The sequence below is a fragment of the Chiroxiphia lanceolata genome, chromosome Z (assembly GCF_009829145.1).
Source record: "Chiroxiphia lanceolata isolate bChiLan1 chromosome Z, bChiLan1.pri, whole genome shotgun sequence".
Classification (NCBI taxonomy): domain Eukaryota; kingdom Metazoa; phylum Chordata; class Aves; order Passeriformes; family Pipridae; genus Chiroxiphia; species Chiroxiphia lanceolata.
The window spans coordinates 37,585,667-37,604,722 of record NC_045671.1 but is presented as its reverse complement, the minus strand read 5'-3'; the positions used below and the strand labels follow the sequence as shown (position 1 = coordinate 37,604,722).

The 19,056-nt window shown below is 38.9% G+C and overlaps 1 protein-coding gene across 8 annotated transcripts in view; it reads left to right on the top strand.

Moving 5' to 3' along the window:
• The window catches only part of AGTPBP1 (ATP/GTP binding protein 1), a 58,761-nt gene extending 44,681 nt beyond the window's left edge, over positions 1-14,080 (top strand). For 6 of the 8 annotated variants that reach the window (XM_032674677.1, XM_032674681.1, XM_032674680.1 and 3 more), the window contains 2 exons: positions 314-474; positions 13,350-14,080. In XM_032674677.1, the coding sequence (XP_032530568.1) occupies positions 314-474; positions 13,350-13,527 (339 nt within the window). In that variant the 3' untranslated portion in view covers positions 13,528-14,080. Of the gene's footprint in view, positions 1-313; positions 475-13,349 lie in introns of those variants that run through there. The other 2 variants (XR_004354351.1, XM_032674685.1) reach the window with 2 other exon arrangements.
• Positions 14,081-19,056: the final 4,976 nt, after the last annotated feature.

Genomic DNA, 19,056 nt, shown 5'->3' with positions numbered 1-19,056 from the left:
GGACATGATCTCTGTCTCTCTTCAAATGCTACTGGGTAAAGAACTGTTAATACTGATGTGCTAGAAGTAGACTAGAAAGCTCAAAAAAATGTGGGTGTCTCTGTTCAGACTTAGAGGAATCATCTAGTTATTTCTGAATCTCTTCTGTTATTCTTGTTAAGAGTTTACTCTACAGTTCTTATTTGTTCTGTCTTTAAACCAAGAGACTGTATTGAATAAAATAACAAAATGTTGATGTAGAATAATTCTGCAGTATGTGTGGTTTCATCTGCATGTACTATTTTGTATTTTTTAAATCTTATTTTCAAATCAGGGATTGCAGATAGGGACGAGAGAACTGGAAGAGATGGGAGCAAAATTCTGTGTTGGCTTACTGCGTTTAAAAAAAATGGCCTCATCCTTGGAATACAATTTGCCTTCTAGTCTGTTGGATATTGAAAATGAGCTGATTGAGTCAAACTGTAAAGTGACAAGGTAGTACACATTTATTATATTTTCTTTCTTTGGAGGGAGGGGGGAAAATTGCAGTTTCTCAAGTGACGTAAAGATTCTTTCAAAAATGTTCTTCCACTCATCAAAAATAATGTTGATGTGTTATAACTTCTTACTGTAACAATAATCTGAATATATTGGAGACCTATTGTGTTAATTGCTTCAAACTTTTAAAGAAAACAGTACAGGCTGGGTCACATTTGTTGCTGGGATAAACATTGGCAATTTTAATGTTATTGCGGGGTTATTATAGGCCGTAAAACTCAGTAGTAGGTCTTAAGTTTCAGTTGTCTCTTTGAAAGTTTGGGGGTTTTTTGTTTGTTTGGTTTGGGTTGGGTTTTTTGTTACTCTCTATAGTATTAAAAATGTGTTTAAATGGACTTTAAGTATGTGAGTTAGAGCACTAAGAACTGTAAGTTTTTATTCCAAACTTTTTTTTTCCTGTATCTCCTCTGGTGGAGATATATAACGACACTTAGAGACTTTAAAACATGAGAAATAAAATTTGGGTCACAAAAGAAATTTATATGCTCAGTAACTAGGTTATTAAGTTGCCAGTTCTTAAAGCTGTTGATGGGCTTGCAAATGTATGCATATTATTGCATGTTTCCATTCATGTAATTCATCACTCAAGTATACACATGTACATGGTAACTAGGGATGCACAGTGAAGTGTGATTTCAAATGTGCAAGCATCTCTTTATGAAAATATGGTTAAAGAACTAATAAAGCAAAGTTCCAGAGTTCAAAAAAGCATTACATTTGGAAAGAGTAAGGTTTACGCACTATAATGTTTCCACTTGGCATACTAAGAGATGAAATAATTAAATTGGCTGTAGCTCCAACTTAATTAAAAAAATAGAGTGGAAATTTGGGAAAAAAATGAAATTTATTACTGTTTTTGTGCAGCTGACAGAAGCAAGTGCTTGTGCTAAGACTTTCTTTGGAAGTAAGATTAATGAGCAATTTGTCTGTAGATGGTGAAAAACTAGCAGAGCTATGGGAGGCCATCTATGGCACCCTATCGAATGGGGAGATTGTGTTTATTCCAGTATTTAAACACTAAAGTGTTATAATGGAATGTTGAATACGAAGAATAACTGGACCTTGTGTTCATGCTTAGCATTTACAGTTAATAATGAAAAGTGAAGGTGATAAGAACAATAGGAGTAACAGTAGAAGAGTGTCTTAAGGAGGTGAATAAAAGTGTATGAAGATTAGCTGTGATGTGTAGGTATCTCTCACTCCAGTGGTGGTTGGATCCGCCAATGTCATTTGCTCATTTGTACGACATCAGGATGCTTGTAATGGCTGGATTTTTACTGTCAGAAAAAGTTTGTGCGTGCATAAAGGTGAGTTAGTGATTCCTGAAAGAGACAGGATCAGAAGGCAGTTTGGGACTAACCAAAGAGGGGCTTTTATAAGTATGTAAGTAGTGAAAGGAACACTAAGGAAAATACGAGATCACAGATGAATGGGACGGGAGCCCTGATGACACAGGACATGAAAAAGGCCAAGTACATCATCGCAGTCTTTACTAGAAAGACTAGAAAGTTCAGCTTTCAGTACTCTTAGGGACCCGGAGACTGGGGAAGTCTGGAGCAAGAAAGGCTTTTACCCATGGTGGGAGAAGCAGGTTGGAGAATACTTAGGCAAACTAGTCTTATGTAAGTCCAGAGGTCCTGCTGCACCCGTAAGTACTAAGGGAGCTCACTGATGTTGGGTGATGTTGGCATGAAGCCATTTTTGAATGATCATGATGACTGGGCCAGGTGCCTAAAGACTGGAGGAAAGAAAATGTCATACTTATGAACAAGAAGGAGGATGCAGGAAACTACAAGCTGGTCAGTCACACTTTGATCCCTGGTAAGGTAATGAAAGAACTAATTCTGGAAAGTATTTCCAGCCACATGAAGAGGAGGTGATCATGTATAATCAACATGGATTCACTAAAGGAAGTCATACTTGACCAACCTAATAACCTTCTACAAGGAAATGACTGGCTTGTTAGACATGGGGGATAAAGTGGATATTGTCAGCTCTGATTACAGTAAGTTTTTTGACACTCTCTGCCATGGAATCCTTATAGAGAAGTTGATGAAGTATGGCCTGAATGGGCAGTGAGATGCATCGAAAAACTGACTTAATGACTGAGCTCAGAGGACAGTGATCAGTAGCACAAAGTCTAGCTGGAGGCCAGTAAGTAGCTTTGTACCCAGGGGCACTATACTGGCTACTGCCCTGTTCAACATCTGCATTACTGACCTGGACACTGGGGTGGAATGTTCCATCTGAAGTATCCAGATGACACCAAAGTAGAAGTGGCTGATCCAGTGGAATCTTCACAGGCTGTAAAAGTGGGCTGACAGAAATTTCATGAAGTTCAACACTGAGTGTGAAGTCCTGCACATAAGGAGGAGCAAACCCAGGCACTAGCACATTATGGGGGCTGACCAGCTGGAAAGCAGCTTTGCAGAAAAGGCAGTGGGGGTCATAGTGGAGACCACGACCATAGCTGAACATGAGGCAGCAATATACCCTGGCTTCAAAGAAGGCTAATGATATCCTGGGCTGCATTAGAAGGAGTTCAACATGGTGATTCAAGGAATGTGATCTTTCCCCTCTCCTCAGCACTGACAAGGCCTGCACAGCTGGACTACTGTGTCCAACTCTGGATTCCTCAGTACAGGAGTGTCTTGGAGAGAGTCCAGTGAGAGCCCCCTAAGTTGGTGAAGGGACTGATGTACCTTCCATAGGAGGAAAGGCTGGGAGAGCAGGGACTGTTAGTCTGGAGTAGAGAAGGCTCAGGAGGCTATGTGTACAGATACTTAAAGGGAGGTTGTAAAGAAGGTAGAGCCAGGTGCTTTCCGGTGATGTCTGATGACAGGCTAAGAGGCAATGAGCACAGACTACAGAGGAAATTCCATTTAACCATTGTGTACATGGTGTGTCCTAGTTTTGGCCAGGACAGGGTTAATTTTTTACAATAGCTGGAAGGGTGCATGGCCAGACCCCACTGTTATTCAATACTATCTCATGTGATTTGCCAGAGTCAGGAGTAAGGGACTCTCTTTTCCAGCTGGGAGGAGAGAAGGCATGACAGGGGGTTTGGTGGTGTTTCACTTTCCATGTAAATTGTTTCTTTGTCTTGTACCTTTTGTTAATAACATTGTTGCTGCTATTGTTCCTTTCATATCATATTGCTTTTTCCAGTAAATTGTTCTTATCTCAACCTGAGCAGGAGGGGGTGGGGAGCAAGCAAGTGGCATCGGGTTTGGGAGAGTCTTGCTGGGGGGCACTGAATTGGGGAGTAGTGTTCCTAAACCATGAAAAATGGTTATCTATACTTTTATTGTGAGGATGCTCAAATAGTGGAACAGGCTTCCCATTGAGAATATAGAGTCCGTATCACTAGGGATGCTCAAAAGCTGTCTGGATGTCATCCTTGGCAACCTGCTATAGGTGGCCCTCCTTGAGCAGGGATGTTGGACTAGATGACCTCCAGAGGTCTCATCCAACTTCAACCATTCTGTGAAAAGGGGGAACCATTTTTAAGTCTATTCTCAAAAGGCACTTAATGCTGGTATTGTGGGCACTTCAAATTTGAGTGCTAATTTAAGTAATTGGAATATAAGGTTCTAAAAATCACAGTCTACTTGCATTTGTCTCCCTCAGAACTTATGCAGTCAACCTCCTGTTCCCTTTGCATGTTTTCCCCGCAGTTCCAAATGCAAAAAGATTAAACTAAACGTAATACTAATACTGTATTAAGAATTATAGTTGTTGTGCTGACAGGTTTGTTAGGGTCTGTATGCAATGAAACAAAAACACGTGACTGCAGTCATAACTGTTAGGACTTACTAGACTTATCCTTTGCTCAAAAAGTTGACCTTTTTTTGGAAATGCTAACCATTTCAGTGATTCTTTTGAGGCTCATTGATGTGTTCTAGAACATGGTGTGGTTTTGTTTGTTAATTTGATTTAATTATAGCAGCGAAGCAGTCTGAGCTTTGGGACTCAGCATGTCTAGAAAATGGTAGAAAAAGCAGACAGCCAAAAGGAGCTGTGGGAAAGGAAAAACTTGATGAAAAATCCATTTCCTGCCCTTAGTCTTACACTTAAGAAAGCACAACAGACTGGTGAGGCAAGGAGTGAGAGTGCGTCCAAGGTCTTGCAAAGCATTTCTCTCTAGACTGTCAGAAGGAAACTGGATTTTTCCTATTTTATTTTGCTCCCCCTTAATAACTCCTAAACTTTGCCCAGACATTTGCATACATCTAATCTCCTTCATCTAGGAGTAAAAGTTTTTTCCTTCTTACTCTGCTGCAATGTTTGAGCTTTTTTTGGCCTTTCTTCCAGTACCTTAGGAGTACCACGTTGTAAAAAACACGGCATCTTATGCTGCAGCTTTTGTGCTGTGTATCCCTTTCAAAATGCTAGGAAAAAAAGCTATTAAAAATTAGACCCAGAATTCATTCCACTGGTGGGTCTGGTAGCAGTGCCCATGCACCAGGCCCCTTCTGAATGTGATTGCTTTTAGTTCTGTGTAGACTGTGGCGTCAGAGTACTGTTTGTCTTCTATAGGGCAAAATGAAGAAACTAGTAACCTAGGAAAAAAACAAACAAACAAATAAAAAAAAGTAAGTATGATGAACAGGTTGTATATTCTTCATACCATTCTTTAAGCTTTTCTTTTACTCCTGGTGGTATGATCCAGATATTACTATAGGCTACATTCAGTGATTGATGAATCCCAACTAATTTGATTCAGTATTGAGTATCACAAAATGTATTTCAGAGTGACAGCACAAAGAAAGTGTGGAGTAAAATTTTGTAACTCTAAAAGTGAAGATACTTAAAAATACAACTTAAATGGGATTTGGATATCTAGTTTCTTAGGGCTTAGAAAAGAGTTGCATATGTTCTCCTCTTTAGCCTTGGAAATTCCCTTGAGAAAATATCCTTACTACTTATGAAAAACACATGGAGGAGAGCTGCTGAAGGGGACAGCACATGCAATTGCATGTGTGATGTTGCCTACTGTAGCAGCATTGCTGATCCCTAAAAGAGAATATAGACCCTAAAAAGAAATTAAAAGGGAGAGTATGGAGAAACAATTCCTTTGTGATACATCCTAACTCTCTTTCTCATCTAAGATTTTTTTCTCCCTGACAATATAGTTTTAAAAGGAATAATTTGTTCTTCAGATTTTTCTCTCCTTCCTTTCCCAACTCCCCAGGTAGCTGCAACTCTCTGTACTTTGATAGGGAATATTTCTTAATCTTTTGTTCCAAAGTTTTAAAATGTAGACACATCCCCTGCAGTTTCAGAAAACTTCTGGACTGCATGGGGATTGAAGTTGGTAATGGTTGTGTCTTCCTTGTGGATTAATTTCTCTGTAATTGAGTCATATGGATAATGAAAAATCCAACTATATCTTTTAAAGGACAATTAAAATGTTACTTTGAAAGATTATACTATGTTAGTGAACAGGTTTATTAAATTTTAGTATGTTTGGAGCAATAAGAAAACACATAGGAAGGTATTGTAATATAAAAAATCATAGAGTCATAGAATGGTTTGAATTGGAAGGGACATTAAAAATCATCTAGTTCCAACCCCCCTGCCATGGACAGGGATGCAGCCCACTAGATCAGTTTGCTCAAAGCGTCCTCCAGCCTGGCCATGAACACTTCCAGGGATGAGGCATTTACAGCTTCTCTGGTCAACTTGTTCCAGTGCCTGACCTGTCCCCAGTGCAGCATCTTGCACTTGGACTTGTTAGACTTCATGAGGTTCTCATGGGCCCAGTTCTCATACTTTCTGGGTCCCTCTAGATGGCATCCCATCCTTCTGTTGTGTCAACTGCACTGCTCAGATTTGTGTCATCTGCAAACTTGCTGAGCGTGGACTTGGTCTCACTGTCAGTGTCATTGGATTCCAAGATAGTGTGCTGCCTGGCGAGCTTCTCACACAACACGTCAACCTGCTCAAAAGCATGTGATCTGTCTGGGCACACTTGCACCCATGATACCCACTTCTGCCTTCAGGTGCCAGGGGGACTTTCAGATTCTGGAGTTCCCTGCAGCTGAGAGTTTTTTGGTCTTCAAGTCTGTTTGGGTCTAGACTTGTACCAAGGTGGCCGTGGTTTCTCTGGGTTTCATCTCCAGCCTGGCAGCTGTGACATGTAGGTGCCATTTCTGTTACAGAAGAAGGCTCCTTCCTTTTCCTTCCTGAATAGGATTAAGTGGCACTTCCGACATGCCCTTCCTTGAGAACTGCTGTGCCATGCTCTGACTGCTGCAGCACTGACTTCTGCCACTCTCTGAGGCCATTTAAATCTGCTGGCAACACTCGTGCCACATCAGCCTCTTGAGAGGTGACAGTTCCTCTTGGGTCTCTCAGCTCTTAATCACATTTCCCTGACTGCAGGAACGCCCTGCCCCGCTTGTTCTAGCACTCAGCCTCCAGAACGTACTAGAGCTGCTGCTGCTGTTACCGCTGTCACTGCTGTTTCTGTGTCCCTCACTGACCTTAATAACTAAAGTATGTTTTAATTAATAATTAAAATACATTTTAGAAAACAGTTGTATTAATTCTTGGTGTATTCAATGGCAGGTGATAGAGAAAATACTCTTTTAAATGAAAGAGATATTCTTAAAGTTCTTCATAAGCGTGAAGACCGTAGTATTATATCTGATATGTTAGTCAGGTATTTAGGAGTTCATCTTTTTACCCATAAAATATTGTTTAGTTAAGATATGCAGAACTTCAGAATTTCATATAGTATTCTCTTTTAACAGCCATGACTTCAAAGAAAATACAGAGATTGTGGCATCCCTTACATTACAGTACTGTAGTTATGGGATAAACAACCTCTGCTAACCCGAGAAAAATAATAGTTTCATTTTAAAAGGAAAAGTGGGAGGAGTAGTGGTAGAGGAAGAAGGATTATAGAGCAAGTTAATTAGAAGGACCCCAAGGGAAGGGTTAGGAAATTAAAACCCATAGAGTCAGCGTGATAGCAGCTAAAAATATATTGTAACAAGATATGGTGAAGATGGGGAGCAGCAGGGAAACAGGTAAAGAATTTGATTAAACAGCAAGAAATTTTTTCAGGTGTTTTGATTGCTGCATTTCTTGTGACCCAGCCTCACTTAAATAGCAGAGTAAAAATTACACTTTGCAGATTTAGACTAACCTTTAGAATAGAGATTGCTGAAAAGTTAAATATGTAAGGTTAACATTTGCTACATCAGAAGAAAATGCGTCATAGGAAAGCAAACATACAGGAGTGCTATGTGACACAGGTTTTTCCTTTATATAGAAAGTACTTGGATACAATTTTGTGAGGAATGAAAATTCAAGAAAGGGACAGTGGAAAAATAATCGTAATAAATATTATGGTAACATTTATTTTCTGTAATAAATGATTGAGAAGTCATGGTGTATTGCTTTATGTGGTAATAGAAAGGTAGGATTATTATGAAACAGACTTCAGAGCTAGTTTTTATTTTAAAGATTTATTTAGCTTTCTAAATAGTATCTGTTCTAATCTTTGATCTGTTCTAATGCTACTTTTCTTGAAGAAAGAAAATAAACTATAATAATGATTTTTATTTTATTAAATGTAAAATGACAACAAAAAGCATCCCTCGGTTTTGGATGTACATGTGCTAGAGCGAATTTCTAAAATGTGTTACAGCAGACATTCTGACTTTATAACTGTTCTCAGTGCCTGAATTTCTAGAAGTTAGGGGCATGCCTACATGCTTACGCATGCATAAATAGAAGTATAAAAAAAGTGTATTGAATAAATATACCTGTGTGTTTTTCAAGACAATATAACATAGGATATGTTATATGAACTGGCAGGACACTGAAGAGATAAACTATGTGATTTGCTTCTGCATCCAGTTCTGTGTTTTTTTCCTTAAGTTAGACTTTGTTGGTTGCTCTCTTTTAACTGGATCAACTATGTTAGTTCAATATCCAAATAATGACATTTATTAAAAAGAGTGGATAGAATTTTTAAGAGCTTTATGTCCTATATTATACCTCACTAACATGAATTTTTAGAAGTGATGACAGTAATGCATTAAACATCCCATTGTCAGTGGTTAGTAAAATGTTTGTCCTTCTCATAGCTCATTGTAGTTTTCTATTTCAGTGTTCAGAATTATTACTAATATTGGGCCAACATTCAGATCTAAACACTCTATTTCCTGTCAATTGAATTACACAATCTGTTCTCCAACTGCAGTGTGAATTCCTTGCGTACAAAAGCTAATGAATCAATACCTGTGTTAAGGGATTAGAAGCAGAAATTGCAAAAAAGCTGTGGATTTGTCAGACTGTGATACATCTGGTGAAGTCCCTATCATCTACCAGTACGTAGAGAAAGTGTTGGTAGGTAGTGACTTCATAGGGCAGAAAGTGTCACAGGACGAAAGCACAGAAAAATTGTATTCTTTTGCTGATTCTACCACACATTCCTCATGCAAAGCATGTACCCTTAGTGTGTGTTGGGTTCCCCATTTGTGAAATTAAAGAGACTTAGCAAAGATTCTGATTATTTTCTTCATTCTTTGTCTCTTCTAAATGGAAATAATTTTATTTTAAACAGCCAGTTCGTTAACCAGCATAATGGGTTGTTGCCCTAGTACAGCTTAAATACCTGTAAAGTATTTAGTTTTGTGAAGCTTTCCTTTTTGCATAGCTTATTGAGTACAGGCTTATTTAGTGAACCATGATACAGATTGTTTTGAACATAATTTTTTTTTTCCTCTAAGATAGGGAACAACTCTTGTCCTGATATTTGAATTAACTATTGACAGCACAAAACATTACAGTGCGCATGTCACTGAGTGTCAGTGTAGAGTCGTGACGGCCGATAAAGATACAAGGAGTCAGTTATGTGCAGGAAAGATGTCTTCCTCATCCTCTTTATTTTCTCATCTGCTTTTTTATAACCCTTGCTAGCAGCAAACAGTATCCTTATTTTAGGTAAGCAAGCAACAGCGTTTTCATTGGCTAGGATCTATGGGCGATACATTGGGCAAAGCTCAAGGCCTTATTGCCCACATCCTGGGCCTACCAACTTTACAGCCTGCCTTTGTTTTCTCCATTAGGGCTGCGTACTGACTTCCTTATCATCAAGGATACACTCGAAACTTTTCCCAGTCGGTATCTCCATCCTGGGAGCTAATAGACCCGCTATTAACCCCATCAATTCCCCCTTTCTGTAATTGTGCAAGAAATATTCCCTGTGTCGTCTTTTGCAGTGCCCTTTGCAAACACGACACAATATATGGTAACGTTACTAGCACAACCACGACTGTTATCAAAACTAAGACCCCTGTCTTGAGTAAAGACAGTAACCAACCCGAAAAGCCAGTCGTTTACATTTGCGATGCAGCTCTGCGCAGAAGCGTTACAAGCCTTTGTTGCTACATCAGGTAATCGTGTAACATTAGAAACAAGTTTCACTACATCAGAGTTATTTACAGGTGCCCCAACAAGGCATGTGTGAAAAGGTAGCTCTGGTTTCGCCAAGGAGGCACAGAAGGTAGTCTGGTTCAGTGCTTTCATCAGGGTCACCCAGACGTTGTGGCTATTCCACGGGTTGAGTCGTTTGAGCTGTTCCACGTAGGAGTCATCACTGCCGGTTCCCCTGAGGCAAAAAAGGACGCACCGAGCAGGAACCCACCGCGGTCCATCATCTTAACAGCAGAAGGCGAGGCTTTCCCATTACGCAGTTCACAAGTCATCTGTGGACGTTTGTGTGAAATAGTCTGTGACCAAAATACTTGCGGAGGTCCTGTTGATCCAAATCCTCCAGCATGTCTCTCCCGGTTCTCTGTCCTGGGAACACAACTCACAAAAGGCACAAGTTGAGCAATTCAGGTTCCTTTTGGAATAGTAACAGGAGGGTAGGGGGTAGAGACCATGGCACAGATTTGTCCTGTATAGTATGCATCGATTACCCCAATATGTACAATTATCCCAGAAATTGTGCTAAATAGACGCTAGACGCTAAATCAGAATAGATTTCATTTAAATTTGTTAGGCCTTATATTCCCTGTATGTATTCTTTTTCAAGCCAGGTACAGTTGTTAGACGTGACTGCCAAAGATGACAAACTGAGAAGTACTCAGCCAATAACTACTTAAAATGTAAACTGTGTAATTAAAATGTAAAAATATAATAGAAATTCCAGGTATGTGTGAGTGAAGAGTGACTGAGGTGGCCACCAATGAATGACTGAAGAGAGATTGTGTGAGAGAGAGCGACTGCGTAGATATATATGTGTGTTACAATATCTGCGTGTGCGAACCTAACAATGCTTTTGTATTGGAGTGTTGAGACCTTTAGGGGAATGTATTACATGGGTCTCTTGGACTGTAGTGAATCCTTGTTTTGAATGGTGGACAAGCTCTCTGGATTCTTTCTTGGTGGGATGTTGTTGCTGTGTTTCTTTTTAGCTTTGGATCAGGGGTTGCCAATGCTGGTGCCTTGTTTGATCAGCCTGTTGCAAAGGGCCCTGCAACAGACTGTCAAAGCCATCTTTGTGGTATAAAATAAAAAAAGAGGGGGAATTGTCGGGGTTGACAGAGAACCTGTCAGCAGCCTGGCAATTAGTGATGAGGAATTTAAACAACTTTTAGGAAATATTTACTGTAATGCCGGACGGAACAAACATAATGCAGCCCGGACCAAAGGTCACTAATCAAAATGTGTATAGTGTCACCAATAGCATGTCACAGCATGTACTGTGTCTTCAGTGTCACCAATAAGAGTGTATACAGTGTTTTATGCTTGAGACTTTTGACCAATTGTGTTATGGCACGATAGTGTACAAAGAGTATAAAAGAAACACTTGAGAGCAATAAACAGCTTCCTGATCACCTTGCACCTGGACTACGTCTGACTCTGATATCTATGTCGCATTGGCCGTTCCGACATTATCAGCGACAATTGAGGCTACAGGTAGAGGAAGAATACTGTGAAATATGTTTATATTCAACAGAGATTGCATTGCAGGTTTCAAGTGGTGCATTTAAGCTCCTTAACGTTTAGAAAGAAGCAGTGATTAGTCCTTTTAATTATAAAGCACAGCCAAGCTAGGTTTTTGTATGCCTTAAGAGAAGATTCATCAAAATTAATATGCAAATGTTTCTACAAGTTCTGTGTGATGTTTTTCAATAAGAACATCCTCACTATTTGTATGAGTTCTGTATGATTTGTTTATTAGGTAAAATGCGTTACAAAACCTTCTTAGGGCTTAATCTGAATACGAAAATACTTAGGAAATATTTAGGAATCATGGCTAGGCTTCGCAAATGAAGATTTGGGAAGGGCTCTGCCCGCATTTGTTACAAGCGTGTTGGTGGCTAAAAAAGGCCAATACGAGACAGGCATGTCCGGTTGCAAAAGGCACAGCAGAAAGACTCCTTAGGTGGTATATTCTGCAAGACACGATTCCTTCTGCATTGTCTTTTCTCCTCAAGAGTGATCCTGCGTGCCTTCTCAAAAGCATCAGCAGCATTAAAGATAGTGTGTCTCCAGACCTCCCGATTGGAGGCCAGAGTAGACCAGTTATGTTGATCGATATGGCCAAGGCTGAGATGTTGTTTCAGGGAGTCCTTGTATCTCCTTTTTGGGGCTCCTCTCTTGCAGCAACCAGTGGCAAGTTCACCATAAAGCAAGATCTTAGGGAGGCAGTGGCCCTTCATCCTTGAGATGTCCAACGCAGCTGTGTTCTCAGCAACATGGCCTCAATACTTGTGATTGCTGCTTGCTCTAGTACAGATGTATTGGTCACATAATCTGACCAGTGGATGTTTAGGATTGTACGGAGGCAGCGTTGATGGAAACGTCCTAGGAGACACAGGTGGTAGCGGTAGATGACCCATGATTCAGATCCATATAAAAGAGTAGACAGCACTATGGCTCTGTAAACACTGATCTTGGTACTTTTCTTCAAGTGTTTATTTCGCCAAACTCTTTTATGAAGCTTTCCGAAGGCACTATAGTGCTTTTAAGCAGATAGCTTTTTATGTCCTAAGTGAGGTTAGTAAAACTGGGTCTGGAAAACACTTTTTTCCCCTTTTTCTTTTTCCCCACTTCTGTTCTAGGCAGGTGAGAGTGTCAGAAAGTTGTATTTTAACCTTTTTCCAGTTAACACTAAAGGTGTTAATCCTCTTATTCCTGTAGGCCATTAGTTAAGGCCGTAGACCATTCTGTAGGTGGTAGCTCAGTTCCTTAGTTCATTGCCTCAGAGTTACAAGGCTTAACAAATTTTAAGTTTTACCTGCATGCAAATGTGTGAGAACCTGATATGAGTTAAGGGATTCATGTGGGAACTTAACATTAGTTATAACCACGACTCCTTGTTTTGTCATCTCTGATATTTATAAAGTAATTGCTCACAATGCTTTTCAGTAAAATGTGCGTTTTAATAAAGAGGTTTCACATTGAATTTTTAGACTGTTTTTAAGTTTGCTATATATTCTATACCAATGGCTATGTAGTTGTATTCTTCTGCAGCAACTTCTGATAGTGCTGTATTTACATCAAGTTCTTACTGGCCATTAGTGTAGCTAATTTGTCATGGCACATTTGAATAACAAGTTGTATATGATTGATTAATTAATTCAAGGTCTTACAAACATGGCTTTGCCTCCCAGTTGTTTTGCACACAATTAAAAAATCAATACTATTTCAGGTAAACTGCTGCTTTCCTGAGATAATTTTTGTATTATTGTATGTCAGGAAAGGGACAGGGCATAATCTGAATGCATTACTCCAGGTAAAACTTTCAACATGATTCATGTTGAACTTCTTGTTCATTATAGCCCCACTACGTACATTCTGGATGAAGATGAGCCTCGCTTCCTTGAAGAAGTTGATTACAGCGCAGAGAGCAATGAGGATCAAGATGTTGAATTAGCTGATAATGTGGGTGATTATGAAGCAACTAATCAAGATGATGGACTTTCAGACTCAGATTCAACAAGGATACTCCTTTCTTGAACCAGCTTTGCCTCCAGTAATAGGAAATAAAGTATCCTGGATTTCCATAGTAATACACTTCCTTGCTGTTTTCTACAAAGGGGATAAAGCTTCAGTTTATGCAAATAACTGGGGCCTGCCTAGCTCAAGGATAATAACTATTTCTGACAAATTTCCATTTGTTTTATTTAAGGAATTCTGTGTTTTCTTTTAGCACTGAATAGATAAATTTATTTACTAGTTCATTTTTTACTAAATAGTACTGCGTGGCATTTTGTGTCCTTAAACCCTATCTTAAGAAAAATGGATTATAATTTATGGTGTGTCAGAGTACAGAAGGTAATTTTTTGTGGTATGGTTCTTTGAGTTGCTTCCTAAAAAATACGTATGTACAGATTTTATAAATTAATTTGTGTACGTGTGTGTATATGCGCGTGTGTATACTGAGCTGAAGAGGTTATTTTTCACCATTATTTCAAAGATACTTGATTGTGTTTGAAGCAATGTAGTGCCTGCTCTGAAACCATTCAATAATTACTAAATTAAAAATGAGAACTTGATGTATGAATTTTCACACTTGTTTCTTGCTTCTGATGATTATATAGTTTTGCCACAGTATTAGGTGAAAATATGTAATATCTTTTCAGAGTTCTGGAATTTTGCACAGTGACCAATGCAGCCTGTGCTTAGAAGAGCTAGACTCTTGTATAAAACTTTCCCATAGAATAGGCATTGTTTAATTTGAAGAAGTTTTCTCATTAAGCGTACATGACTGCAAGAAGAGGTTAGGTATGTACACTGTGTATGTTCAGCTACCCAGATGCTCAGTTTTTCTTGTTGAATATGCACGTAATTAAAAAGTATTCATTTTACTGGCGTCACATAACTATATACCCAGTTCAATTGCTTTAATAGGGAAGGTGCATTTTGGTTCAAACCTTTTTTGCCTGATCGCAGTCTAGTGTTAACTCTGCTCTGAGAAGGAGATTGGACTGTAACTTCCTGAGGTCTCTTCCAGCCAGAAAAATTATTCTGTGATTCTATATTCTTCATGTTTAAAGTCAAGCTGTCAAATACGGAGTTTATACTTCATTCTCTCCTATCATCTGCTAATTCTTACGCTTCTTGCCTCTGCTTAAGATAAGATCTAATAGAGAAATGAAGTTGTACTCTGTTGTTTACAGAATTGACGTTTTGCAATGAAAAATACTTTTCCAAAATTATTTTTATGTGATGTGACCCAGTTGTAGCATTCATTTTCTGCTGCATGTGCAAGGGCTTTAAAAGCATGAAGAATAACATTTCTAAGTTATAGCAGGTTTTTAATTGATGAGAACTTTGTGTATGCTTACTCTTGCAAATAAGTATTTTGGAGGGGAAGGTTGCTTTTGATAGAAGGATTTAAAAAGGATAAAATTTAAGAGAATTAACTGTATCAATGATTTTGAGCCAGGAGATAGATTTTCACCAGGATCTGCTGTTTCAAATGCAGCACTGTTTGGTAATGCCTGTCCATACCATCCTGATTCTGAAACTGGGGAAGGGTTTTAGATCCTTGTGATACACTACTGTGTTTCTGTTTAAAGGCTTAAATTTATATTAATACACATGCAATATTGAGACGTACAGGTGGAAAAGATGGAAATATTTACATTCTTGTCCTTTTATAAGTTTTTCTCTCTAGTAAAAATTATCTTTCCTTGTGTTCTGTGAACTACATACTGTGAATAAGACAATTCATTTAATACCCCATTGAAGAGGAGCTCTCTGCATTGAAAGTAGAGGAATTTGAATTATCCGTAAGTCAGTCCAATGACAGCAGTTCAGACTGGTCATATTGCCCTGTCAGTCTTATACTAGTTATCTACATAAATAGGTTTTCATCCTTAAGGGGTCCTACTTCAGTAGGAGTAGTATTCAAAAATAAAATTATTCAGAAATAATTTGACTTAAATTTCAGGGAGTGCAGGATGCCCATGTTAGTTAACTCCATTGTGCATTTCTTCTTAGTTTTCATTTGAATTTGTGTTACCAAACACCATTTTTATACTACAGGCAAGACTAGAAATATACTTCATCCATTTAGAAAGAATTGTGGCTTGGTGGTACAAAATCATCTTTTCCTCCTCAGTAAATACACATATATGTTCTTCTCATGTTTTCTACAGCTTTTAGTCTGTGCAAAGAAAGAGTTATGAATGGCTTATATAACGTCTCAGGATAATGTGTTTATACATTAGATTCTGATGCAGTTATGCATTAGAATTCACTTACGCATTAGATGTCAGTCTGGCAGCTGCTGGTCTGAGCTTCTACCAGTGCAGTTCCAATAAAAGAGGTGAAACTTTGTCCTTATCTTACACATTGCTGAAAATGCAAAGGTTGTTACCTCTTACATGTTTTGCGGCACTTGCCTTTCCAAAGGTATAGTCTCCACTCGTACTTGCAGGGATGCCAGTCCACGGGAAGAACTGCTGCAGTGATAACTGCTTCACACTGTTTATCCCTTCTCTGCTACATGTTGCCATTGTTGCAGCAGTGTTGGCAGACACATGCTGGTGCCCGCATATATGTGTTTTGATGGGAAGTCTGGTGTTTAGCTGAAAATGGAATAGCTAACACTTAAGCACACACTCCATTCTGCTGCTGTGGCATTTACCCCAAATAAATGGGCAGAATTACAGAATGGCAGCGTCTTGGAGTGTCACAAATCAGTCATCTAGCATGGTTTGTCCCAGACAATTGATTGTCTTTATTCTATGCACTGGCATTTCAATAGGTTTCTGTTTTTAAATGATGCTGTTTACTATGACTGGTTCTGTATAGGCAAAGAGCATATCCGTATATCTTCCTCCAGTAATAACAACAAATAAGATTATAAACAATAATTACATCGGTGTTATTTACTGTCTTGTTTCCAAATAATTGCTGGATGGTGAATTACTCTGTTTCTTTTCCAGGTATAATTCCAATTGCAGCACAAATTTTGGTATTGTGTCTTCACTGGTGACATCCCCTGGTGTAATGTAGCTTGCAGCAGTTTGTGCCAAAATCTTGCCTGGTCATTTTTCAAGGTGGATTGTTTTATCAGCCTGACTTACCAGGGAGAATTGGTTTGGATCCCAAATAAGACTGCAGGAGCAGTAAACACCGCTCACAAAATGCAAAAATGCAAGGTTTCAGATAGTTTCTTATTGTAACGCTATGATAGATATAATTGTTGCAGTGTTATTATGCATGCCCCAAATAACAATACTTATTAATAAAAATGCTTAATAAAGAATTAAATACAATCTTTTGCTTCCCTATTATTGGTTAGTAATGATTAAAGGATTTCTCATCATTGCATATGCAGTAGTGTATCTACCCATTAGGATGGGAGTGTGCCTAGCATTTTTTAAAAGGAAAATATTTTTGTTCTCTGTCAAAACAAAGTCAGTGTGCTGCAGGCTTAGAGTAGCATTTGCATATTAATTGACTGAATTATAACTATCTTAAAAAGTTTAATATTTATCAATGTTTGTAAAACTTATGAAGGCTTTGGATGAAACACAATGAAGGTCATTGCAGAGCACACAGAAGAGCCTGGTGGTGAGAGTTTTTCCCTCCTACACAGCTAATAGAATATTAATCTGATCTATGAAAGGCATAAGTTTATTCTCAGTAAGTCACCGCTTTACAATTCAACTCAGACTGCAGTAGAGAACTAAGTTATTTTTACTATTTATATTTTTGCAGTAGCAATTTTAAAATTCAGCAATTTTTTGAGGGAAAACTTAAGGTAAATCTAGTTCTATGCAGCTGTTTGAAAAGAGCAAGTGATTACTAGGAATCATCAATGTAACATTTGCAAATACATTTGCAGTTTATTTAACTATACCTGTCATGTTACTTCAAGATGAACAACTTCCTTCACAAGCTCTGTTATCCAAACTCTTTTAGGGTGTAGAAGAGTTACAGTCATTCCTAAATTAGTCTAAGGATGTCTTTCTTTGATCTCAGCAGTTTCTAAGGTCATCGGGATACAAAGCACTTCAGACGTGACCCTGCATCTTGTTTGCTTAGGTAAACTAACTCTAGATTGCTTTGAAAGATGGGTTTTAAATACAAAATGCCAAACAGCTTTGACACCTAGTAAAGAATACATTATCTAAAATTATGGATGTCTTGGCTTTTTAACAGTATCATATAAAGAATTTATTTAGTCCCTGTAATATACTTCATAACTATGAAACACACCCTGTTATTTCTTCTGTTATTAGAAAAAGTTAGGTGCTATATTTTTTTACCTTTTATTTTTTTAACAGATCTTTAACTGCTGACAACTGTGCTAATGTCTCAGTCTAAGAAAACAATTATTTTCTAAGAAAACTGGACAAAAGCCTTCCCTTATGACTTCTTTAAAAAAAAGCACAATACTCTTAATACAGCTTTTGAAGCAATTCAGAGGAAGTCATTGCTGAAAAGTATGGGTTTATCAACAAAGGAAACAGCACACCATAGGATTTGTTGATCCAAATTAGATGGTTACCAAATGCCAACCAGCTGCTCTGTTTTGTTGCCTCTGCAACATTCTTGCCACAAGATGTTTGTGCTTAGTGTTTGCCCTTCTTTCTGGCAAGAGGTTATTCAGCATGCATCATTTTTCGTGGTAGATTGGAAGAATATATACTAGCAGCACCACATAGCACTACTGTAAATTTTCACTGGACTGAATGCTAACTAATAAAAGAACCTGACTAATTCTAATAAAATTCCACAATAGTACTTCCATACATGAAATGCTGCTGTTAACATGGAGAGGGGAGATTGACTTACAACAACCTGAAACAGGACTCCTCTATACACTGTCCTTCCAGATTTACAAAGGTAAGATAATAAATGTACAAAAGGATCTGCACAATTTTATACAGGTGTAGTGGTTTGACCCTGGCTGGATGCTAGGTACTCACTACAGCTGCTCACTCCCATCTGCAACTGGACAGAGGAGAGAAAAAAAAACAATGAAGGATTCATGAGTTAAGAGCTGGGAGAGGTCTCCATCACAAGCAAAAGAATTGAAGTGAGGATATTAATTGAATTTATTACAAACAGGATCAGAGCAAAAGAGTGAGAAGTAAAATAATCTTAAAAATACCTTCCCCCCACCCCTCCTTCCTTCCAAACTCTACCTCCTCCCCCTCCAGCAGTGCAGGGAGACAGGGAATGGGGGTTACAGCCAGTTGTTGTTTCTGCCACTGCTCCTGTGGGGTCCCTCCCACGGGAGACAGTCCTTGATGGACCTCTCTAATGTGAGTCCCTCCCATGGGCAACAGTTCTTCCCAAACCGCTGTCCTGTGGGTCACTCCTCCATGGGGTGCAGTCCTTCATGAATGAGCTGCTCCACCGTGGGTCCCCCACAGGGGCCACAAGTCCTACCCGGAAAAAACCTGGTCCAGCATGGGCTTTCCTCTCCACGGGCTGCAGGTCTCCAGCAGGACCCTGCTGCATCTTGGGCCTCCCACAGGGTCACAGCCTCCTTCATGCATCCACCTGCTCCAGCATGGGCTC